At 41.9% G+C, this 24,790-nt stretch overlaps 1 protein-coding gene across 1 annotated transcript in view; it reads left to right on the top strand.

Moving 5' to 3' along the window:
• The first annotated feature begins 1,530 nt into the window (after positions 1–1,530).
• The window catches only part of RINT1 (RAD50 interactor 1), a 34,807-nt gene continuing 11,547 nt past the window's right edge, over positions 1,531–24,790 (top strand). Inside the window, exons 1-11 of the mRNA XM_025449255.3 lie at positions 1,531–1,688; positions 1,915–1,960; positions 8,264–8,448; positions 13,142–13,383; positions 16,173–16,346; positions 16,446–16,595; positions 17,384–17,540; positions 19,609–19,719; positions 19,817–20,042; positions 20,738–20,875; positions 24,192–24,391. Of these exons, the coding sequence (XP_025305040.1) occupies positions 1,638–1,688; positions 1,915–1,960; positions 8,264–8,448; positions 13,142–13,383; positions 16,173–16,346; positions 16,446–16,595; positions 17,384–17,540; positions 19,609–19,719; positions 19,817–20,042; positions 20,738–20,875; positions 24,192–24,391 (1,680 nt within the window). The 5' untranslated portion in view covers positions 1,531–1,637. The remainder of the gene's footprint in view (positions 1,689–1,914; positions 1,961–8,263; positions 8,449–13,141; positions 13,384–16,172; positions 16,347–16,445; positions 16,596–17,383; positions 17,541–19,608; positions 19,720–19,816; positions 20,043–20,737; positions 20,876–24,191; positions 24,392–24,790) is intronic.

The following is a 24,790-nucleotide window of genomic DNA, read 5'->3' as shown; positions in this document are numbered from 1 at the left end:
CTCATCTCTTTATCTGCTCAGTCTAGTTATACTGTCGTTTTTTTTATTTTTTAAAGAAATATTTTATTTATTTATTCATGAGAGATAGAGAGAGAGAGAGGCAGAGACACAGGCAGAGAAGCAGGCTCCATGTAGGGAGCCCGACGTGGGACTCGATCCAGGGTCTCCAGGATCACACCCCTGCAGGCGGCGCTAAACCACTGGGCCACCCGGGCTGCCCTATAGTGTCGTTTTTATTTTATTTTATTTTATTTTAAATTTTTATTTATTTATGATATTCTCACAGAGAGAGAGGCAGAGACATAGGCAGAGGGAGAAGCAGGCTCCATGCACCGGGAGCCCGACGTGGGATTCGATCCCGGGTCTCCAGGATCGCGCCCTGGGCCAAAGGCAGGCGCCAAACCACTGCGCCACCCAGGGTTCCCAGTGTCGTTTTTAAATAGGTTTGTGTTTACTTCATTATGCATACAGGGTATACATAATGGGTATGGGTAAACATTACTAACACTACTAACATTACTAACATCTTAGGTGAAGTAGTATACTATGATTACTTCTCTTCTCCTGCTCAGCTTTTTTATTTCCTGCAGTTAATAATTACTTATTTTAATTTGGTATCCATTACTAAGACAAATTTACTATTTTAACCAGGGTAAAATATACAGTTTAGGGTTAAGTTTAAGTGTACAGTTTAAGTGCACATTCAGGGATCCCTGGGTTTAGCGCCGCCTTGGGCCCAAGGCGTGATCCTGGAGCCAAGTCCCCTAGTTCCTCTACCTACTCTTGCTGTCAGGTAACTCTTGGTACCCCTCTTTGTCAAAGGCCACTTTTTGGGGGGGTCTCTGCATGGGGGTCAAGTGTATATTTGATGGTGAGTCCTCTTCCTCCGTATAGCTCCCAGTCCTTTACAACCAGATCTGCACCTTCCAGACAGGAAAGTGGGGGGTCATCTCTCAGGTGGGTCTGATTAGCCCTGAAAGAAAGATCCTAAGTTAACGACGTTGGAAATTCCCCCAACTAAACCGACCAAGCAAATTACATGAAAGCTGGCCAACAAGCCCCCTCACTTTCTCAGAACATCTGGAATCTCATCTAAAATATAAATTGAAATGGTTGGGGATCCCTGGGTGGCCCAGCGGTTTAGCGCCTGCCTTCGGCCCAGGGCCTGATCCCACGTCTGGCTCCCTGCACGGAGCCTGCTTCTCCCTCTGCCTGTGTCTCTGCCTCTCTCTCTGCGTCTCTCATGAATAAATAAATAAAATCTTTTAAAAAAAATGGAAATGGTTGACATGGAACTTATGGGGTGGAGGGAGGGGCGCCTTCAAGTTCCGTTATTAAGGATCCTTAAGGACCGGGTGGGTGGGGTTTGCCCAAGCTGCGCAGGCCGGCCCGCCCCGCCCCGCCCCGCCCCGCCCCGCCCCGCCCCGCCTCGCCCCGCCCCGCGGTCCCCCTTGGGCAGCCGCAGTGCCGGCCTCCTGCCAGCAGGGGGAAGCCGCGGCGCTCGGGGGGCGCGCCTGCGCGGGCAGGGCCTCTCTGGGAGGAGAGGAAGCGACCAGAGAGACCGGAGGGGAAGCGGCGGGGCCGCGGCCTCCCGGGCGCCCCGCGAGTCCACGCCCTGGGAGCCGCGCTGGCTGCGCATGGAGCCGAGGACTCGCGCGGAGGCGGGATGCTCCCCGCCGGCAGCCCCGGTGAGGCGCCCTGGGGGCCCGGGGCAGGGGCACGGGTCTCCCGAGGGACAGTGTCCGTGCGGGGGGCCCGGGGGGATGGCGGGCCTGGGGGGCGCAGCGACCCCCGGGGGGATGGCGGGGGGCGGGCGGCTCGCGGACCTCCCCGGTGCCGAGCACGCCCTCGGGCTCCCGGAAGACTCGCCGCGGCCCCTTCGGTCTTACCGTGTCGTTCTGTCTGTCCCCGTAGCGCTGCCCTCAAAGTGGCGATGGAAGCAAGGACGTCGAGGAGAAAAGTAAGCGACTCCAGACACCTTAGCGTCTCTGCCCGGACGTCTCCAGAACTCAGCGCTGCGGGCGGGCAGCCGAGAGGCTTGGCCTGCTGTCTAATCGATGCATCTTTTTTTTTTTTTTTGGCACAGTAGGCTTGCGTAGTATTAAGTGCTGATTATCATTACGTACGTGTCTAAAACATGGGATGGCTTGGAGATCAGCACCTCCTGACCCCTGCTTAGCGCGGGGACTGGGGTGGCTTCCGCTGGCGCGCTGCTGCCTCTCCTCCTGGATTCAGGATAATTGGGGCCCGCCTGTGTTTTTATGAAGCATCAGCTTATCGAGCTTCAGAAATTCGGAGGGGCTAACGATTTAGGAGAGATGACCACCAGCTTAATTTTTTTTTTTTAAGATTTTGTTTATTTATTCATGAGAGAGAGAGAGGGGCAGAGGCCGACTCCGCGCAGGGAGCCCGACGTGGGACTCGACCCCGGGTCTCCAGGATCACGCCCTGGACCGAAGGCGGCGCTACTCGGCTGAGCCACCGGGGCTGCCCACACCACCTTAATTGAAATCAAAATGGTTATAGGTTAAGTTGTACTTTACCTCCGGTGAATTTGCCATTAAAAGGTGATCTGGGGGGCAGCCCAGGTGCCTCAGCGGTTTAGCGCCGCCTTCAGCCCAGGGCGTGACCCTGGAGACCGGAGATCGAGTCCCACGTCGGGCTCCCAGCATATGGAGCCTGCTTCTCCCTCTGCCTGTGTCTCTGCCTCTCTCTCTCTCTCTCTGTGTCTCTCATGAGTAAATAAATAAAATCTTAAAAAAGAAAAAGAAGAAGTTGGTCTGGGAAGAAGAGTGCAAGGGGTAACTTGTTTCTTGGATCTTGGTCTGGAAAAAGAAGAGGGAAAAACGTCAAAATCTCTATTTCCTACCTAGGATAGGAGCATAAGCCAGGGATGTGGACATTCGTCATTTTAATGAGTGATGCATGGCAGGCTTTTCGAAATCAAGGAGTCTTCAGGGGCGTTTCAAGTGAAATTTGTTACAAGAAGAAAGGGGAAAGCATGTAATAGCTATTCCATCAGAGGATTTTGCTACTTTTCACCATGGCAAATGGTCTTGGAAGGAGGGAGGAGGAAGGGTGCTTACATTATCACAATGGCTTTAGGAGTCAGGCTTGCTCAGCCCGGGTGGCTCAGCAGTTTAGTGTCTGCCTTCCGCCCAGGGTGTGATCCTGGGGTCCTGGGATGAGTCCCATGTCGGGCTCCCTGCATGGAGCCTGCTTCTCCCTCTGCCTGTGTCTCTGCCTCTCCCTCTGTGTCTCTCATGAATAAATAGAATAATTTTTTAAAAAAGGAGTCAGGCTTGCCCTTAACATTGCCTGCTCACACGGTCTGTCTCAGAAGCCCTAAGGAGTCCACTTGACAGGCATAGCTCCCACAGCTCAGCTCCTTTGTTAAAAGATTGGAGAGTACCCCATATCTTTCAGTAAACCATTGCCTTTTCTCCCTCTGCCCAGATGCCTGGAAATTGATGCCTTCTGAGCCATCATTTAGTAGAACGATAGACAGACTATAGACTCTGTCCTTGTTCCTCCTTTGGTTTTTGGTCAATTTTGCAATCAGCAGTGCTCCTTACAAAAACAGGGAAGAAGAAAGTCACAAAAACCTCGCAAATCATCAGTGTGTCATCTTAATATCATTTGGGGTGGCTCAGTCAGTTAAGTGTCTGCCTTTGGTTCCCTGCTAGCAGGGAGTCCGCTTCTCCCTCTCCCTCTGCCCCTAGCCCCGCCTTGTGCTCTTTCTCTCTCTCTAATAAATTAATAGATGAATCTTCAAAAAATCATTTGATTAAGAATATACTATGCTGCATTTAAATGGTGATGTCAAAAGAATATAAAAGGTGAAAAAAATTTTAATAAAAAAATAAGTAGGGCAGCCCGGGTGGCTCAGCGGTTTAGCGCCACCTTTGGTCCAGGGCAGGATCCTGGAGACCCGGAATCGAGTCCCATGTTGGGCTCCTTGCATGGAGCCTGCTTCTCCCTCTGCCTGTGTCTCTGCCTCTCACTCTCTCTGTATCTCTAATAAATAAATAAAATCTTAAAAAAAAAAAAGTAAATAAAAGTAAGTGAAGATAAAATTTGCTCCCAAAGCCACAGCGACCTTAGCATTCACCAGACATTCCCTCTGCACATAGCCCAGCCTGTGGGTGTCTGCAGATGCACCACACAATGCAGTTATTTAAGATAAAAAAGAGGATACTGTGACTCCTGTACATAACGTAGGTGGATTTCTGTATTGATAAAGTGTGATGCAGACCAGCCAATTCTCATATTTGAAGGAGAAAAAAATTTTTTTTAAATGAGTTGAGAGTCAGGAAACTTGGACTTTAATCCCGTTTATAACCCTCAGGTATAAGAGCTGGGCCAATGTTACAATTTTATAGTTGGGAAGTTGAGGCTAGTAGATTTATGCTAGTTTTTCTTCCACTCATGAGTGGGCTACTGGTACTAGTAGCATACAAAAAACTTTTAATTCTTTTTTTTTTAAAGCTTTTATTTAGTTACTTGACAGAGCACAAGTAGGCAGAGCAGCAGGCAGAGAGGGAGGGAGAAGCAGGCTTCCTGCTGAACAGAGATCTTGGGATCATGACCTGAGCCAAAGGCAGATGCTTAGCAAACTGAGACACCCAGGCACCCTGCTTTTAATTCTTACAAGCTGAAGAGAGCAAAGGAAAATTTGGTTTTGGGGAGCTGGAAGAGAAACATACCCAGTACTAAACACATTGGTATATATTCTGTTAATCTTTAGAGAAGTAATGGAGTATATGACAGTTCTATTTTGCATTTAGGCATATCTTTTTAAAAAATACTCATATTTCATTTTATCAGAAGTAACAGTTGTTTTGCAATGAGGCTGATTATAACCTCTTGCTTTCTCTTGTTGCTTTCTTAAAACTTCATTTTTGGTAAAGAGCCAAGTTCTACAAGGGCAGCTCTAGGAAGAACAGGGGCAAAGTTCTACCGGTATCGCTCCTCAGGAGGCTCTATTCTCCCAGCTTTATCTCTTGTGCACACACACTTCTCTCTCTCTCTTTCTTCTTTCTTTCTTTCTTTCTTTCTTTCTTTCTTTCTTTCTTTCTTGAAATTACTATAGTTTCTGTAATTAAACATATGCTAATACGATCAAGCTTTTAATTTGTTTTTGTTGTTTTTTTAAAGATTTTATTTATTTATTCATGAGAGACACAGAAAGAGAGAGAGAGGCAGAGACACAGGCAGAGGGAGAAGCAGGCTCCATGCAGGGAGCCTGATGTGGGACTCAAACCTGGGACTCAATCCTGGGACTAAATCCTGGGGCTCCAGGATCACACTCTGGGGTGAAAGCAGGTGCTAAACCACTGAGCCCCCCCAGGGATCCCCCTGTTAATTGTTTCAAGAGGACCAAATCCTTCAGTTAAAGCTGAAGGGGAGAAATGCGCTCTATGTTCAGGTTTATTCTAAGGTTTGGTTTCTAGAAAGTCTGCTTTTTCTCTGGGATCTTCTGTTATAGCAATTATTTTCATCTGGAGATCAGTGGTTATTCCACTTATATTTTTACATTATCTCTTTTTTTTAAGATTTTATTTATTTATTTGAGAGAGAGTGTACAAGGGGGGGTACAGAGGGGAGAGAAGGGGACAAGCGGACTTCCTGCTGAGCATGCAGCCCACTATGGGGCTTGACACAGGGCTCCATCTTTTGCCCCTGAAATCCCAACCTGAGCTGAAATCAAGAGTCAGATGCTTAACCGCCTGCGCCTCCTAGGCAACCCCCACCCCCCATTTTTTTTTGTTTTAATCTATAGGTGCTACTTAAAAATAGGGAGATAAAGACCTATGTGTGGAATAATTCAAATTGTGGACTGAATGGAGTTGAGCATATTGGCTAGTGGGGAGCTTAGTGACCCCACAGTGAAAGGCAGCTGCCATTATACCAAGCTTCCTAACCTTCTCCTGGAAGAAGGATACCATAGGGAAACAGATACTTCAAAGGAAACAGTGTATCTGAGCACAGAGGGGTGGAGTGGGAGTGGCACATGACGGCAACTGTGGATCATGTCACTCCTGCCAAGACAACCCTTGGCCCTCAGGTTTCTCTGGGGTGTAGGCATGACCACTTGGCACAGATGGTCAGGGAAGGTATAGGGGGAGATACTCTGGAAAGGAGGAGCCGTATTGTGCATCCACAAATTTAGGACAGTGGAAAAGAATTTGATTTCAAGTGGATTAAGTGTTTACTAGAAATTTGTTTCTTTGAATAAAAATGGAAAATTATTTATTTATGTATTTTTAAAAAGATTTTATTTATTTATTCATGAGAATACACAGAGAGAGAGAGGCAGAGACCGGCAGAGGGAGAAGCAGGCTCCATGCAGGGAGCCCGACGTGGGACTTGATCCTGAGACTCCAGGATCAGGCCCTGGGCTGATGGCGGCACTAAACCGCTGAGCCACCCAGGCTGCCCTATTTATGTATTTGAATCTTGGCTTATTCCATAAAGAATTAGAGGCAGCTTAAGTTGCTTAATTATTTCCTGAACATTGTAGATAGTGGAGGAGGGTATAGATGCTTACAGAGTGAAAAACTGACTTGGAAATGATGGGAAATGATCGGTTTTCAAGTGCAAAGCAAGGAATGGGCTCTTTGGGAAATCCTACCTCCTAAATGGGGTGAGAGCAGAGCTGCACAGTGTTCCTGTTTTCAATGGGCATTGTTTGCTCCATTACAATCTGTGCTGCCTCTCCTACCACTCTTCCCTAGAAATGGCTCAGGGGTGCGAGTCACCCACTCTTGTCACATTTAATAAGTATAATGTGGGTCAGTCCAAGTCTCATTTATTTGCCGTGGAAGGAATCTCACTTCAGACTGTACAACTTAGTGGTTGCACCAGTCGTTTTGAGTTTTTCATAGTAACTTGTGTTTTCTCTCGCACTTCCTTTTATTCTTCTTTTTCTGACATGAGCATCTATGTACAATGGCATTGAAGCTTTTTTGTTTGTTTGTTTTTGCATTTGAAGCTTTTAAAACTTTTTTACTCTTATAAGAGGAGTTTATACTCATTGGTCAGCCTTTCAATTGTTTTTCATATCCTTGAAATCTTTTCAGTACTGTTTTTCTCTTTTTTTTTTAACATTTTATTTTATTTTTTAAAGATTTTAGTTATTTATTAATGAGAGACACAGGCAGGAGAAGCAGGCTCCATGTAGGGAGCCCGATACGGAACTCGATCCCAGAACTCTGGGATCATGCCCTAGGTCCAAGGCAGATGCAATTGGTCCTCCTTTGGTGTTATTCTAGACCACAATCTGTTTCCTTACAAATTTTGAAAATATATTACTACTGTAGTGAAACCCAGATCAATAAGATTTGACCTTTTTTTTTTTTTTTTTTTTTTTTTAGATTTTATTTATTTATTCATGAGAGACACAGAGAAAGAGAGAGGCAGAGACACAGGCAGAGGGAGAAGCAGGCCCCATGCAGGGAGCCCAATGTGGGACTCGATCCCCAGTCTCCAGGATCAGGCCCTGGGCTGAAGGTGGTGCTAAACCGCTGAGCCCCCTGGGCTGCCCAGATTTGACCATTTTTTAACTCTAGTAATAAAATAGATTTGTAAGATAAAAGTCTTCTAGAAAAGTCTAACATCTGCTTGTAACTGCATCGTCATGCCAGTATCTGTTGAAACCTGTGGTTACTAGACAGACTTCGAGACTTTTCTTTCACTCTGAATTTCCTCAGCTCTTAAGCGTTTTTTTTGTTTGTTTTGTTTTGTTTTAAGATTTTATTTATTTATTCATGAGAGACACAGAGAGAGAGAAGCAGAGACACAGGCAGAGGGAGAAACAGGCTCCCTGCAAGGAGCCCAACGTGGGACTCAACCCTGGGTCGCCAGGATCATGCCCTGGGCTGAAGGTGGCACTCAACCGCTGAGCCACCCGGGCTGCCCAAGCTCTTAAGCATTTTGTACTTGATAGATTGCTTTATAACTATTCATTTGGGTATTTTTTTGTGTGTGTACAAAAAAATCCAAATGAACATATATATACATACACACATGCTTATGCATATATATATACTATATTCATTTTGGTATTTTTGTGTGTATACATATATTTTGTGTGTGTGTATGTGGTATGTATATACATGAACATATATATGCATACCCTATATAGTGTTTCCTTTAAATTACAAACTTTTGAAGGTAGATATATTGCTTTATCTATGTTTTATTTTTCCTTTAACCGTGTGGTACTTAGTAATGCTGAATAATTGTTATTCTTTCATTTCAGGTAACATAAATATTATAGCTCTTGTTGGAAATGAACAAGTCAATGAAGATACAGATAATGGTGATCTCCCTGCCTACGTGTCTGCATTTATAGAAAAAGAAGTTGGAAATGACCTTAAATCTTTAAAGAAACTTGATAAACTCATAGAACAGATGACGGAAAATAAAATGCAGTTAGAAGAACAGGCAAGTATTAAAACTCCTTGAAATAGGGGCACGTGGGTGGCTCAGTTAGTTAAACGTCTGCCTGCAGTTCAGGTCATGATCTCGGGGTCCTGGGATCGAGTCCTGTGTTGGGCTTCTCAGCTCATGTTCTCTCTTTAAATAAAATCTTTAGGGCAGCCCTGGTGGCTTAGCGGTTTAGCGCCGCCTTCAGTCCAGGGCATGACCCTGGAGACCCAGGATCGAGTCCCACGTCAGGCTCCCTGCATGGAGCTTGCTCCTCCTCTGCCTGTGTCTCTGCCTCTCTCTGTGTGTCTCTCATGAATAAATAAATAAAATCTTTAAAAATAAATAAATAAAATCTTAAAAAAAAACCTCACTGAAATAATATCAGAAGTAGATACATACTATAATATAAACATACCCATTATTGTATAGGGAATTTTGAAGACATAGCTTGTGAAAAGTAGTGTAATCATTTAAAACTGTTGTATATCTTTTAAGGACTTACAGCATGCTAGTATTTTATAAATTACATAAAAGACAAAAGATCTTGAGGGTGCCTTGCAGTCTCAGTCAGTGGAGTGTGCAACTTTGATTTCAGGATAGTGAATTCAAGCCCCACGTGGGGTGGAGAGTTTACTTAAAAATAAAATCTTTAAAAAAGAAAAAGAAAGAAAGAGTTCCTGCTGATATGATTTAGGTCTTAAAAACATAATGACGGCTAGCATTTTAAGTAGCTTTTCATACAGTGACTTTTAAAGTGTAAAAGCACTTTAAAAGTATGTCATTTCATGGTGTACAAAAGTGTTATAGTACCGTCATTTCAAACTTTGTATATGCCCACTCATAAGGAGAAAATGTGAAAATTAGTATAACATAATAATGGTTATTTCTGGGTGGTTGGTTAACAGGTGATTTATTTGCTTCATGTCTTTATTTCCAAGTATTTTCTTTTTATAGTGAATGTATTACTTAAAATAGTTTTTAAAAAACCCAGTGAATGTAATCTTAAAAAATAAGTGGATCCTTTTACTTGCAAGAGTGTGTTTGTCAAGGATAAAAGCTGTATGTCCTGTAACTACTACACTGGGTTAAATAGACTGTGTGTGGCTGTGTGGGTGTGTTAGCCCTGGGTTGTCAGTCCTGTGTTCCCATCCCCAGCACCCCAGGCCTCCCATCTCCCTGTCTCTCCACAATGGCTACCACAGTTCTCTAAGCATGGCCCCGCCCCGTCCTCCTGTTCCTTCTGGCAGGCAAGCTCTGCCATACATGCATATGTATGGTGGGCTCTTGAGAGGAAAGGTGAGTGGTCCTCAGCCCCCCGGCAGTCCTTCCATGGCTGCTTCTTTGGGAAGGTCGGCTCCTCTGCCTCTGCCCTCAGCTGCTCTTCTGAACTTTCCCCAAGATACCTACCCCACGCGGCCATTCTGTCTTTTCCTTTTCCCAAAAAGAACAAATTCAGGGGACTTAGCATGAACTACTGAACAGTCTATCCCACTTTCCACAAACTTATTTGCAACCTTTTCCACTACGTAATTCAGCAGAGGATCAATCTGAGACAGTCATGCCTCACGTTCCACCTGCCACCCGAGTGAACTTGCTTCTTGTTTCCTCCTCTGCTGCTCAGCCAGTCCTGTCCTCTCAGAATAGGGACACGCCCAGATCTTTTCCTGAAAACCCAAACTAAAAACCCTCGCCTCATTTTACTAGGTGTTAGTTTCTTCCTTTTCTCCTTAGGCTTTCTCAAAAAGTTCATCTTTCTTCATGTCTATCTCCACTTCCCAGTCAGGCTCATTTTCCTGATGACCATGGAAGCTTTGGCCGGAGTCCCTCACTGAACCTTAAATTCAGCATGTCTGTCTCTTCAGATGTTTCCCTTGGAAAATGGCAGCACCATCTGCCTGTTACTTGGGCCTGAACCTAGGAACCTTCCTAGATTGCTTGTCATCCTGCCTCCACTGCCCGGTCACCAAGACTTCAGAGTCGGCCCCCCTTCACATCTCCCATGTTCATCTGTGCCCTCATTCCACCCCTTATGCCACCAGTTTAGGGCTGCAGGCTCTCCTGCACTCGATGGCAGTTTGCCCAGCCTCTCTTGCCTTCTTGTCCCCACAGCAACTGTCTCTTGTTTTTATTCTTTACAGAAATTGTATTGTGTAAATAAACATGTATGAAGTATAGCTAAAATCTTTGTGTACATAATAAGCATATGTGTACTTTAAATATGCATAGCTTTACTTTTTTAAAAAAAATTTTATTTATTTATTCACAAGAGGCACAGACAGAGGCAGAGACACAGGCAGAGGAAGAAGCAGGCTCCATGCAGGGAGCCCAACGTGGGACTCGATCCGGGGACTCGAGGATCACACCCTGGGCCAAAGACAGGTGTTAAACTGCTGAGCCACCCAGGGATCCCCTTACTTTTTATAATTAACGTCTAATTTTTGTATCAATCTATATAGGTCTCTCTTTTTTAATGGTTTATTCAACAGTGGTTCTATATAATTTACTTAACCAGGCTCTTATTGGTCAACATTTTTGCTATTTCTAGTTTTTATTATTGCAAATAGGAGAATAAACATAATATTTTGTCACATTACTTTTTATTTACTTATTTATTTATTATTATTATTATTTATTTATTTATTTATGATAGTCACACAGAGAGAGAGAGAGGCAGAGACATCGGCAGAGGGAGAAGCAGGCTCCATGCACCGGGAGCCCAACGTGGGACTCGATCCCAGGTCTCCAGGATCGCGCCCTGGGCCAAAGGCAGGCGCTAAACCGCTGCGCCACCCAGGGATCCCTCACATTACTTTTTAAATCATAAATTTAACCAAATGAGTCCCTTGTTAAAAACTTGCGGGGCACCTGGGTAGCTCAGTCGGTTAAGCATCCGACTCTCTCAGCTCAGGTCTCGACCTTGGGTCATGAGTTCAAGCTCTACACTTGAACCTTACCGAACCTTAAATTCAGTTTTGTTTTCTTAAAGATTTATTTATTCATAACAGACAGAGAGAGAGAGGCAGAGACACAGGCAGAGGGAAAAGCAGGCTCCATGCAGGGAGCCCGATGTTGGACTCGCCCTGAGACGAAGGCAGATGCTCAATTGCTGAGCCACCCAGGCATCCTTGGAACCTACTAAAAAAAAAAAACAAAAAAAAAACAAAAAAAAGACAAAACAACTATTAATGGCTTCCCATTGCCTGTTGGAGAAAGCCCACATTCTTCTGAGGCACAAGATGCTCCTGTGATCTCGTCTCTCCCTACTAGTCTAGGCTCATCTCTTCTTTCTACGTTTGTCTTTTGAACGGTATTCTGTGCCTTACTCAGCTCTTTGCTGTTCTCTGATCATGACTGAGCCATTCCTTTTGCCTGGAATGCCCTTTCCATCCAAAGTTTCCCAGAAAATTCCCGCCCATCCTGTGAAGGTCTGTGTGGGAGCCATGCAAGCACAATTAATTGCCTTGTGCCTCAAAACCTTGCTCTCCAAAGTGTGGGAGCTTGTTAAACATGCAGAATCTCAGTCCCTACCTCAGACCTAGTGAGTTCAAATTAGCATTATATCAGATCTCTAGGTGATTCCCATGTACATTCAGTTTTGGGAAACACTGCCTTAGTACCTCATTACACCTAGCATCTCTCTTTTATTGCATTAATCCTATAATACAGTAATTATTTGCTTATATTTCTTTTCCATACGAACTGAGCTTAAGGGCATATGCTATGTCTTGTCTATTCCAAGCACAATGCCTTGTACAGTGTCTAATCATTGTTTATTAAATTGAAGTTCCCCTGTAATAGTCTTTTTTTTTTTTAAAGATTTTTTATTTATTTATTCATAGAGACACAGAGAGAGAATGAGAGGCAGAGACACAGGCAGAGGGAGAAGCAGGCTCCATGCAGAGAGCTTGACATGGGACTCGATCCAGGGTCTCCAGGATCACGCCCCGAGCTGGAGGCGGCGCTAAACCGCTGCGCCACCGGGGCTGCCCTGTAATAGTTTTTATATTGTGTTGATAACTGATATTTGGGACGCCTGGGTGGCTCAGTGGTTGGGCGTCTGCCTTTGGCTCAGGATGTGATCTTGGAGTCCCAGGATCGAGTCCCACATCGGGCTTCTTGCATGGAGCCTGCTTCTCCCTCTGCCTGTGTCTCTGTCTTTCTCTGTGTCTCTCATGAATAAATAAAGCTTAAAAAAAACCCTGATGTTTGTATATGTTTTTCCATATGCTATAAGAATTAACAAATACACCATATCTCAAGTTATTACCAGGATATCATCTTACCAAGTCAGTGGTTCTTAACCTGGAATTAAGTCAGAATCACCTGGGTAACTTTTGCAACAGATACTCAGATTTTTAGAATCAGAGCTTCATTTATTTTTGAAGGAAAGTATTTAGTAGCTAAAGCATAAAAATAACCTCTGACTGGGCCATCTGAAAGTGCTGAGCTTCATGAAGGCAGATCCCGAGGTCCTTACTAGGGTGAGAGGCTGCTCCCCACACATCATCACGTACAGCATTTTGTGTTAGGTTTGTTTGGTACAGGATGCAGAAATCGCACTTTTTTTTTTCCACACTTTTCTTTGAAGCTTATAATTGACAATTTTCAATTCTGTTAGAACAAATATGTGTTTTGAAGGTAATATAATAAAAAAGGGTTATGAAAATTTTATCTCATTGCTGCTCTTCTTTGTTTTTGGTATGGTCAGGTGCTTACAATTTCATCAGAAATCCCCAAAAGAATTCAGAGTGCCTTAAAAAATGCAGAAGAATCAAAGCAATTCCTTAATCAGTTTCTAGAGCAAGAAACTCATCTCTTCAGTTCCATTAACAGTCATTTGCTGACTGCACAGCCCTGGATGGAGGATCTTGGGGCCATGATCAACCAAATTGAGGAGATTGAGCGCCATCTTGCTTACCTTAAATGGATTTCACAAATTGAAGAACTAAGGTAAAAAGGGCCGCTTTGTTCTCGTAATTATTATTTTCCTTTGAGGATCTGTCTTAGCGAGTGCATGCATGCCATTAAATAATTGAGTTAATTAAAGATGATAATAATGTAATTTTACCAGTTCTGAGAATAGCATTATGATAATGATTCTCTTGTGAATGAACATAAACTTTTCTGGGAGATTAATTTGCATTTGAAAGAAAGTAATCTAAGTAAAAAATTTAAGTCCTATAGTTGTATTGTGAACACATGATAAAAACTACTATTATTTATAAAACCAAATTAATAAAAACATTCTTCAGTGTAGTAATATTCTCTACTTTTTAGACATGGTCACTTGATTAAATGGATTGCTTTCTCTTAAATTTCTATTATTTTCAATGGGAATCATCTAATAAGAGCTACACAGTATTTGTAAATGACTAACAGAGTTTTGCTACCTGTGAGTTAGGAGGGGAAGAAGTACATCTCTTTTTTTTTTTTTTTTTTTTAAGATTTTTTTATTTATGAGAGACACAGAGAGAGAGAGGCAGAGATACAGGCAGAGGGAGAAGTAGGCTCCATGCAGGGAGCCCGATGTGGGACTTGATCCTCCTGGGACTCTATCCTAGGACTCCAGGACCATGCTCCCGGCTGAAGGCAGGCGATAAACCACTCAGGGATCCCCAGAAGTACATCTTCCTGGAATGAATGTATGTCAATGGTGTTGACTATCAGTGTCTGGTATTGCCTTCCAGACAAGCTAAATGAACATTTTTGCCTAGATTGGCAGATTGTTTGGTTTCATGGTAGAGTCCCCCAGCCCCTCAGCATGGTTCCATCCTGCCTTGGCGTTAAGTATACTCTTGCTCTAAAGTTGTCAGCAACCATTCATGTTGTCTGGAAGACTTGAGGAAGAAAGGTCATCCAAGAATCTTAATGTCCCATGGTAAATTTTAAAGAATTTAACCTATCAGGACTGTGAAAATCTTTGTTTTGCTTATGAGGTTTACATTTACAGAAAATGTGGTATGCTTATTAAGACTGTAGTGTTACCAGTGATTCCAGAAGTCAAGTTAAGGTTTTTAGGCCATCTCTTTCTTGTTTAGATAAATTTTTTTCAGTGAATGAATTTGAAAACTTGCTTCTTTTTACTTCACTGTTATGGCTCCTCTGAGAGAAAATACCAGAAAGGGACAATATTAATGACCTTATTAAGTAGAATAAATTGTTTAAAAGCCTCACTCTTATAGTAGCCAAAGTAATAGATTAATTAAAATAGGACTATGGTTATGGATAGCTTTTATCTGATGTTGGAATTGTTTAAAAGAGAAATTTGGCCTGGAAATTATATTGGAAATAGTAATCAAATTCATAATCAACTAGAGCACAGCTATTTCGCTCTTTAATAACATGCTCTTTCCTTTAGGTTTTCCATGATAAATCTCTATTTCTGGCTTCTTTTGGGCTTCCAAGATTTTCCACATCTCCTCATTTTTCTGTAATGTTCATCTTTCTTTCTTTCTTTCTTTCTTTCTTTCTTTCTTTCTTTCTTTCTTTCTTTCTTTCTTTCTTTCTTTCTTCCTTCCTTCCTTCCTTCCTTCCTTCCTTCCTTCCTTCCTTCCTTCCTTCCTTCCTTCCCTTTTTTTTTAAGATTTTATTTTTTTATTCATGAGAGAGAGAGAGAGAGAGGCAGAGACACAGGCAGAGAGAGAAGCAGGCTCCATGCAGGGAGCCTGATGTGGGACCTGAACCCTGTACCCCGGGATACCACGCCTGAGCCAAAGGCAGATGCTGAACTGCTAAGCCACCCAGGCATCCCTGTTGTTGTTATTATTATTATTATTATTATTATTATTATTATTATTATTTTTAAAGATTTTATTTATTTATTAATGAGAGACAGAGAGAGAGAAAGAGGCAGAGGGAGAAGCAGGCTCCATGCAGGGAGCCTGATGTGGGACTCGATCCAGGAACTGCGGAATTTTGTCTTGAGCCAAGGCAGATGCTAAAGCACTGAGCCACCCAGGGGCCCTTGTTATTATTTAAAAAAAAAAATTTTTTTTTTGAGAGAGAGTTGAGCCAGGGAGGGATAGAGGGAGAGAATCTTAAGCAGGTTCCACACCCCAGCACTGAGCCCCACGTAGGGCTTGATCTCACAACCCTGAGATCATGACCTGAGCTGAAATCAAGAGTTGGACGATTAACTGACTGAGCCACCCAGCAACCCTTAGAATATGTATTTTTGGGCCGGGTCGCTCGGCGGTTTAGTGCCGCCTTCAGCCCAGGGCCTGATCCTGGAGACCTGGGATCGAGTCCCACATTGGGCTCCCTGCATGGAGCCTGCTTTTCCCTCTGCCTGTGTCTCTGCCTCTCCCTCTCTCTCTGTGTGTCTCTCATGAGTAAATAAATAAAATCTTAAAAAAAAAAAAATCTGTATTTTTATCAAAAGAAACATCTCATTTTAATTTTCAAATTTTTACTTTTTATCAAAGTATAGTTGACACACATCTAATTTTTAAATTAAATGCTTGCTTTATCAAGTCAAATAAGCAAAATGGTAGCTCATGAGATCTGTTTGGCTGTTTCAAAGAATTTGATTAATTGGTTTTACATGGGAAGTTTGATTTCTAGGCTTTCCTAGAAAAATTTTAAGCTTTGACCACATTGGTAAAAAAGCCACTTCTAGCTGGTGCTTCCTTCTTCCTTATGTGTAACTTTATATACAACAAGAGGGAGAAGTAGTTTCTCTGCATTTGGAATTGTTTTGAACAGATCATCTTTGAAATTTGCTTTGCCTCATTTTACAGTGATAACATTCAACAATATCTGATGACCAATAATGTCCCAGAGGCAGCCTCTACTCTGGTGTATATGGCGGAACTTGATATTAAGCTTCAGGAATCATCTTGTACTCATCTTCTTGCTTTCATGAGAGCCACTGTTAAATTCTGGCATAAGATTCTCAAGGACAAACTTACAAGGTAAGGAATTCACCCCATATTCCATGGTAATTGCTTTCAGGTGGTATTTGGTGACAGTTGCATTTTAACTGAAATACATGTGTTACTTTTCTGTTACAGTGATTTTGAGGAAATTTTAGCTCAACTTCATTGGCCATTCATCACACCTCCCCAGTCTCAAACTGTTGGCCTGAGTCGACCAGCCAGTGGCCCAGAGATATACAGTAACCTGGAGACACTGTTTTGTCAGCTTCTAAAACTACAAACATCGTATCTTTGTTGGAGTTAAAACTTGCTAAATTATTATTTTTTCCTAGCGTGGATTCGTGGCTAGAGAGTAGAACTTTTTGAAAGTGACCAAGAAACCAAATGGACGTACTTGGTTTGGACTTGATCTGTATATACCTGTGGATGGCTGGATTGTTCTCTTTCAGAGTGACTTGCATGTGGGAACGGTGAGGGGTGAGGGTTCAGACTGAAATACGACTGACTCAGGTTTACATCATGCATAGGTCTCTTGGGACAACAGAAAAAAAAAAGGGCAGCTGGGAGGAGACCTTAGTAACTTAGTGTTAGTTAATTAATATTTATTTTTTAAAGGTTTATTTATTTATTTATTTATTTATTTATGATAGACATAGAGAGGCAGAGACACAGGAGGAGGGAGAAGCAGGCTCCATGCCGGGAGCCCAACGCGGGACTCAATCCTGGGATTCCAGGATCGCGCCCTGGGCCAAAGGCAGGCGCTAAACCGCTGAGCCACCCAGGGATCCTAATTTTTATTTTTTTACTTAGTGTTAATTTAATAAAGTGATTACTTAAATGTGTTTCCTTCCTTACTATTTTTTATTTTAGGAAAGATCAATTCTAATAATATTTTTTGTGTACTTTTTATTGAAATCATGTGCAGTGTAAAATTATCTGTATTACAATTAGTTTTACTTAGTATCTTATATATTTGTTGGAAAAATAAATTGTGTATATATGTAGGTAAATACGTGTGTATGTATATACACACATATATAGACTTTTCTTTCTCCTTGACCCGACTATGTCAGAGATGAATTACTTACTGAGCCAAAACAACTTCCAGAAAAATATTGTCTTCCCGCATCCCCTTCTGTCATCCTGCCCATCCAGATTATGCTGACTCCCCTTCAGAAAAGGTTCCGGTATCACTTCCGAGGGAACCGACAGACTAATGTGATAAGCAAGGTATGCTTTGTCAACTCTGGCCCTTGGTTTTTGTTAATAGCAAATGTTAAGTGTTCCATACTTTATCTGGTTTAAGTTAAAATCTGATTCCATTCATGTTTCTCTTCTCTAAAGAGCTAAATTCCTATTTTGTCAATGCCCTTGATAGATCTATTTCAGGACTTCTGTTGAGGAGTTGTCAGAATCTGCTCACTCATTAGCACATCATCTGACCAGTCTCAAGTTCCCCTGTGTGTGTGCTGTAGCATCTGTGGGGCACTTTTTACACCCGGCTCCCCATTTCACTGTGCAGATTGCTCCCTTGCAGTTTATATCAGAAAGAGAAGCTAAAGTCAAAAGATAGTCAAGTATTAGCTTCTGAATAGATTGTTGATGCTAAAATGGTTTGTGGCTGTACGGGAATGATGGAAATGGCTGTAAGGAAATTATCACCAACATATAGGTGGGGGGATTCCAGCCATGTATATCGGAGATAATTGTTGAGATTTTTCTTTAACTTGAAAAACCATAAGGCATTTTTTAAAAATGAAATTTTTTTTAATTTCTTTTTTTTCTTCCTTTTTTTTTTTTAATTTCTTTTTTTATTTATGTATGATAGTCACAGAGAGAGAGAGAGAGAGAGAGGCAGAGACACAGGCAGAGGGAGAAGCAGGCTCCATGCCGGGAGCCCGATGTGGGATTCGATCCCGGGTCTCCAGGATCGCGCCCTGGGCCAAAGGCAGGCGCTAAACCGCTGCGCCACCCACGGATCCCTAAAAATGAAATTTGATTGCATTTGTTGAGAACTAGAACTGTTGCCAGGGGGTAGATACTACCTTGTTTATCCTTGAGCTTTGCTACATTTAATGCAGCACAAGTGGGTGTGTGGGGGTGGGGGTTGATCACTGGTGACTCACACTAGGCATTGTATGTGCCATATATATAAATAAATGAGTTTATAGGCCTTACAGAATTTTAAAGAAATCAAAGGATAGGCAGTTGTTTCCACAGAATGGAGTAGAATGGCAATTGGATTTCTGTGTTGTTTTTTTTTTTTTTCCCCTGGTTCTTAAATTCAGCTTATTCTTTTGTACTTTATGGGTCTCCTCCTTTTTAAGATGGGGTGTTGGTGGAAACAAGAGTAGAATCAGTAAGAGTAAGTGAGGCAAAGCAATAAACCTAAAGCTATAGAGAAGCAGGGAGAATTTGGGGTAAGAAAATTGTGAGTTATGTTGACTTCTTTGTAAAGTGTAGTTCCACTCTGTCATCAAGCCTAAACTCTACAGCCCCTGAAATTAGAGATGTCCCTTATTCACTTTTGTATTTCCAGCATCTAGCACACAGCAGGGATTTACCACTCAGTGTTTTTGAGTACTTGCCCAACAAAACTTGGAAGGTGTGTAGGATCAGCTCTAGGGACAATTTAAAAAGCTGCCTACTTAGGTTTACTTTTCTATGATTACACCTGGTTGAAGGCATGTGTTGTTGTTTTTCCTTAATTTACCTTTTCAAAAGACAGAGCAGAAGAAAATCAAGTTTAAAAGTTATTTTGGGCAGCCCAGGTTGCTCAGCGGTTTAGCGCCGCCTTCAGCCCAGGGCGTTTTCCTGGAGACCCGGGACCGAGTCCCACATCGGGCTCCCTGCATGGAGCCTGCTTCTCCCTCTGCCTGTGTCTCTGCCTCTCTCTCTCTCTCTGTCTCTGTGTCTCTCATGAATACATAAATAAAGTCTTAAAAAAAAAAGTTATTTTGGAATGTTATGGTCTAAACCCAATTTAAAGACCATGAGATCTTTGTAATGCTCATTATTTTACATATTTCCAAAGTGCTACATTTTAAATATATATGATATTGTAAATTTATGACTTTATGGACTTAAGCCATGTTTGAGAATTTGTTGGGAATATATTGGGAAACTTGATCATTAAGCTTTGTGTGACCTCGAAGTTCAGAGTAGAAACTGTGTTCTTATACATAGGAATTTTCAACTAGTTTTTATAAGTGCTGTGTGTAGACAAATAGAGCTGTTTAATTGTAACGTTCTAATTGGAATGATTTAAGAATTCAAACTGTTTTACTTCTTTCCTTAGCCTGAATGGTACTTGGCTCAGGTACTTATGTGGATCGGGAATCACACTCAGTTTCTGGATGAGAAGATTCAGCCAATATTAGACAAAGTAGGCCCTTCAGTAAATGCGAGGGTAAGAGACTTCGACCTGAACATTCTAGTTTTAGAGTTCTATGTATCCATGAATAACTTGTCATCTACATTACCTTATGCATATGTATTTCTTTTAGCTTGAATTTTCCCGGGGGCTTATGATGCTCGTTCTTGAGAAGTTAGCTGCTGATATACCGTGTCTGCTCTATGATGACAATCTCTTCTGTCATCTGGTGGATGAGGTGCTTTTGTTCGAAAGGGAGCTACATAGTGTTTATGGCTATCCTGGCACTTTTGCAAACTGTATGCATATTCTATCAGAGGAAACCTGTTTTCAGAGATGGTTGACCGTGGAGAGAAAATGTAAGTGTTCATGTACCCACAGGGTACAAAGAATTGTCTTCTTTTGTGGATATTTTTGGTGTTTTTCTCCACCAGCTCTGGGTAGAAACTAGAATCATCTGAATTTTTCTGGTCAGGGTTTACCAAGTTGCTTTATTTTCTTCCCATCAAACCAGTTTTCCTTAAATTTACACTTGTACTATGCATGTTTCCAGAGAGCAGTAGTCAAGCCAGTAGGGTATACAGTTAACTGTTTTATAGATTGTACTACAGTATTTTTGTTCTTGGTAGCGCTGTTGGATGTAGCTTGTCTAAGCAGTTTAAATACATATTTTTTAAAGATTTTATTTATTTATTCATGATAGAGAGAGAGAGAGGCAGAGACACAGGCAGAGGGAGAAGCAGGCTCCATGCCGGGAGCCCAAAGCGGGACTCAATCCCGGGATTCCAGGATCACGCTCTGGGCCAAAGGCAGGCGCTAAACCTCTGAACCACCCAGGGATCCCCTAAGCAGTTTAAATATTTTGAAGATTTTGGGAAGGGATAGTGGGGAGAACTCAAATCTTGTTCAACCCTAGAACAGAGCATGTTAAATATAGTGCAACTGTTAGGAGGTTGTGGATTTATTTTTTACAGAAAAGTCATCATTCCAAAAATTGTGCTGAAAATTAAGAATGACTGTAACTACTTGACATACTCCTTTTTTGTGCTGTCAGTTGCTCTTCAAAAAATGGACTCAATGCTTTCATCAGAGGCTGCCTGGATATCCCAATATAAGGATATCACTGATGTGGATGAGATGAAAGTTCCAGATTGTGCAGAGACTTTTATGACACTACTACTGGTGATAACTGGTAAGTAGAAATCTTTTAGGATAACTTTGTTTTAAAGGTATTGATTGTGGGACGCCTGGGTGGCTCAGCGGTTGAGCGTCTGCCTTTGGCTCAGGGCGTGATCCCAGATCCTGGGATCGAATCCCACATCAGGCTCCCTGCATGGAGCCTGCTTCTCCCTCTGCCTGTGTCTCTTGTCTCTCTCTCTGTGTCTCTCATGAATAAATAAATAAAATCTTAAAAAAAAATTTTAAAAAAGTATTGATTCTTCATATGGTACTTTTTCAAGTAGTTCAACAAAATTAGTATTAGTATTAGTGGTTATTATAATATCTTTAAATACAGTTTCTATTTTGGTAGACTCTAGTACAATATTCTAGCTTTCAGGTTTTTAATAATTTAAAACTTAACCGACTGCGTGGCTCAGTTAGTTAAGCATCTGCCTTGGACTCAGGTCATAATCCCAGAATCCTAAGACCGAGTCCTGAGTCAGGCTCTCTGCTTAGTGGGGAGACTGGTTCTCCCTCTCCCACTCCCCCTGCTTGCATGCGCTCTCTCTCTCTCTCTCTCTCAAATAAGATTGATTTCTTTTTTTTTTTAAGATTTTATTTATTTATTCATGAGAGACACAGAGAGAAAGAGAGGCAGAGACACAGGCAGAGGGAGAAGCAGGCTCCAGGCAGGGGAGCTTGACATGGGACTCTATCCCAGGTCTCCAGGATCACACCTCAGGCTGCAGGCGGCGCCAAGCCGCTGCGCCACCGGGGCCACCCCTCTCTCTCTCAAATAGATAAAATCTTAAAAAAAAAAAAGATCTTAAACACTGGTATATATGAGGGGGAAATTCCTGAATGGTTACAATAAAAATAATTAAATGAGAATTTAATTTTATTACTTTAATTCTCTTGCCATTCAGCTTAAGTGTCTTCAGTAGATTGACCTGAGTTTTAAAGTTTTTTTCCTGTTTTTTTTTTTTTTTTTTAAGATTTTATTTATTTATTCATGAGAGACAGAGAGAGAGAGGCAGAGACATAGGCAAAGGGAGAAGCAGGCTCCATGCAGGGAGCCCAATGTGGGGCTCGATCCCAGGACTCCAGGATTATGCCCTGGGCTAAAGGCAGGTGCTAAACCGCTGAGCCACCCAGGGATTCCTTATTATTATTCTTTTCACTCAGTTTTTAAAAAACAAAAACAAAAATTTTTATAGGGAAATTTTTAAATATACACAAAAGTGATCTAATGTTAATGAACCTTCAGGTATCTGTTACTAAAGTTTAAAAGTTTGAATTTGAAAAGTTTACATTGTTTTCTCCCCTACTTTACTTTTCTTTTCTTTTCTTTCTTTTCTTTTCTTTTCTTTTCTTTTCTTTTCTTTTCTTTTCTTTTCTTTCTTTTTTTCTTTCTTTTCTTTTTTTTCTTTTCTTTCTTCTCTTCTCTTCTCTTCTCTTCTCTTCTCTTCTCTTCTCTTCTCTTCTCTTTTCTTAAAAGATTTTATTTACTTATTCATGAGAGACACAGAGAAAGAGAGAGAGGCAGAGACATAGGCAGAGGGAGAGGCAGGCTCCATGTAGGGAGCCTGATGTGAGACTCAATTCCAGGTCTCCAGGATCACACCCTGGGCTGAAGGCAAATGCTTAACTGCTGAGCCACCCAGGCGTCCTCCCTGCCCCCCCCCCCGCCCCCCCGCCCTTTTTTAAGATTTTTATTTACTTATTTGAGAGAGAGAGCATGAACGGGAGGAGCAGGAGAGGAAGAGAGAGAGAATCTCAAGCAGACCCTGCACTGAGAGTGAAACCTGACTGGGGCTCAATCTCACCACCTTGAGATCACAACCTGAGCTGAAACCAAGAGTCTGACACTCAACCAACTGAGCCACCAGGCACCCCTCACCTATAAATTCTTAAGTGTATATCTCTTCTAGTTCTTCCTTCATTTAATTAATTAATTAATTTAATACATGTTTTAAAGATTTTTGTTTGAGAGAGAGAGCATGAGGGGAGGGTGGGGGGCAGAGGGAAAGGGAAGTAGGGAGGAGTAGCAGGCTCCCCTCTGAGGAGGGAGCCCAACAGGGGGCTTGATCTTAGCACCCAGGATCATGACCTGAGTCAAAGGCAGATGCTTAACCAGCTGAGCCACCCAGGCATCTCCTCCTCCCGGTAAAAAATAAGTCCTCTTTTTGTTGAAGAAATGGGATGATTTTTGTACATAAAGATCTTTGACTTATCAGGGGCTACCTCCTGATAAACCTATTCAAAGTTCAAAATATTTTAGGTAAAAAAAAATGCATCTAATATACCTAACTTATTGAACATCACAGTAGGTTTCACTTGCTCACAACACTTACATTAGCCAATAGTTGGGGAAAATCATCTAACATAAAAGCATTTATAATAAACTATTAACTATCTCATATAATTTTTTTTTAATTTTTATTTATTTATGATAGTCACACAGAGAGAGAGAGAGAGAGGCAGAGACATAGGCAGAGGGAGAAGCAGGCTCCATGCACCGGGAGCCCGACGTGGGATTCGATTCCGGGTCTCTAGGATCGCGCCCTGGGCCAAAGGCAGGCGCCAAACCGCTGCGCCACCCAGGGATCCCCTATCTCATATAATTTATTGAATTATTTGCAAAAACCAGAATTGTTGTGTGGGTACAGCCATTCTGTGATGGCTGTAAGCACATCAGTTGTTTACCCTCTCCATCCCACCACAGCTGAGAGTTGTGGCTTGCTCCCACTTGCACCCAGGATCATGAGATGGTTGTACCCCATATTACTAGTCAAGGAAAAGACCCAAATCAAAAGTTTGAAGTAGTCTCTATGAATGGGTATGCCTTTGCACTATTGTGAACTTGAAAAATTTTAAGTTGAAGCATCATAAATCAGGGATCATCTATAAGTTCCTCATGCCTTAAAAAAAATTGAGATGTAATTTATACACGTGAAAAACAAATCTGAAGTATACAGTTCAATGAGTTTTGACAAGTACATATACTTGTGAAACCCACACCCTTGTAAAGAAATAGGTCCATATTTTGAATGGTGATAGATTTTTTTTTAAAGATTTTACTTATTAATTTATTTGAGAGAGAGGGGAGAGGGAGAGAGGGAGAGGCAGACCTCCCACTGAGCAAGGAGCCTGATGCAGGGCTGGATCCCAGGACCCTGGGATCATGACCTGAGCCGAAGGCTGATGCTTTACCAACTGAGCCATCCAAGTGCCCTGGTGATAGATTTTTTTTGACAAAGGCACTAAAGCATGTCAGTAGGGAAAATCTATAACTGTGTTGTGGACAGAACCCAAACCTTCATATGTCTTGTTAACTTTCTCCACAGACAGATATAAAAATCTTCCCACAGCTTCCAGAAAGCTACAGTTCCTGGAGTTACAGAAGGACTTAGTAGATGATTTTAGGATACGATTAACTCAGGTGATGAAAGAAGAGAGTAGAGCTTCCCTTGGCTTTCGATACTGTGCAATTCTCAATGCTGTGAACTATATCTCAACAGTACTGGCAGATTGGGCTGACAATGTTGTAAGTTAATGTACTTTTATTCATTTATTTTAATGTTTTTTAAGTTTATTATTATTTTTTTATTAATCTACACCAAGTGTGGGGCTTGAACTCATGACCTTGAGATCAAGAGTTGTATGCTCTTCTGACTGAGCCAGCCAGGTGTTCTGTTAATGTGCCTTTATATTAAATAATAGAGTAGCAGTTTTCACAGTTTTACCTTTTGAAATGTTGAATTTATGGCATGCGGAAATTACACATTAGGTAGAATAACAATGAGGGCAAACTTAGGGGATATGATTAAATTACATATTTTTCTCAACTAAGTCTCAAATGGTTAAATAATCTCAATATTTTAATCATTGGAAAAGAAAGACAACCTTTCATGAAATAGTTGTCTATAGAATGAACCTTTTTCTT

Source organism: Canis lupus, chromosome 18, assembly GCF_003254725.2.
Source record: "Canis lupus dingo isolate Sandy chromosome 18, ASM325472v2, whole genome shotgun sequence".
NCBI lineage: Eukaryota > Metazoa > Chordata > Mammalia > Carnivora > Canidae > Canis > Canis lupus.
This window is presented reverse-complemented; position numbering and strand designations above follow the sequence as displayed.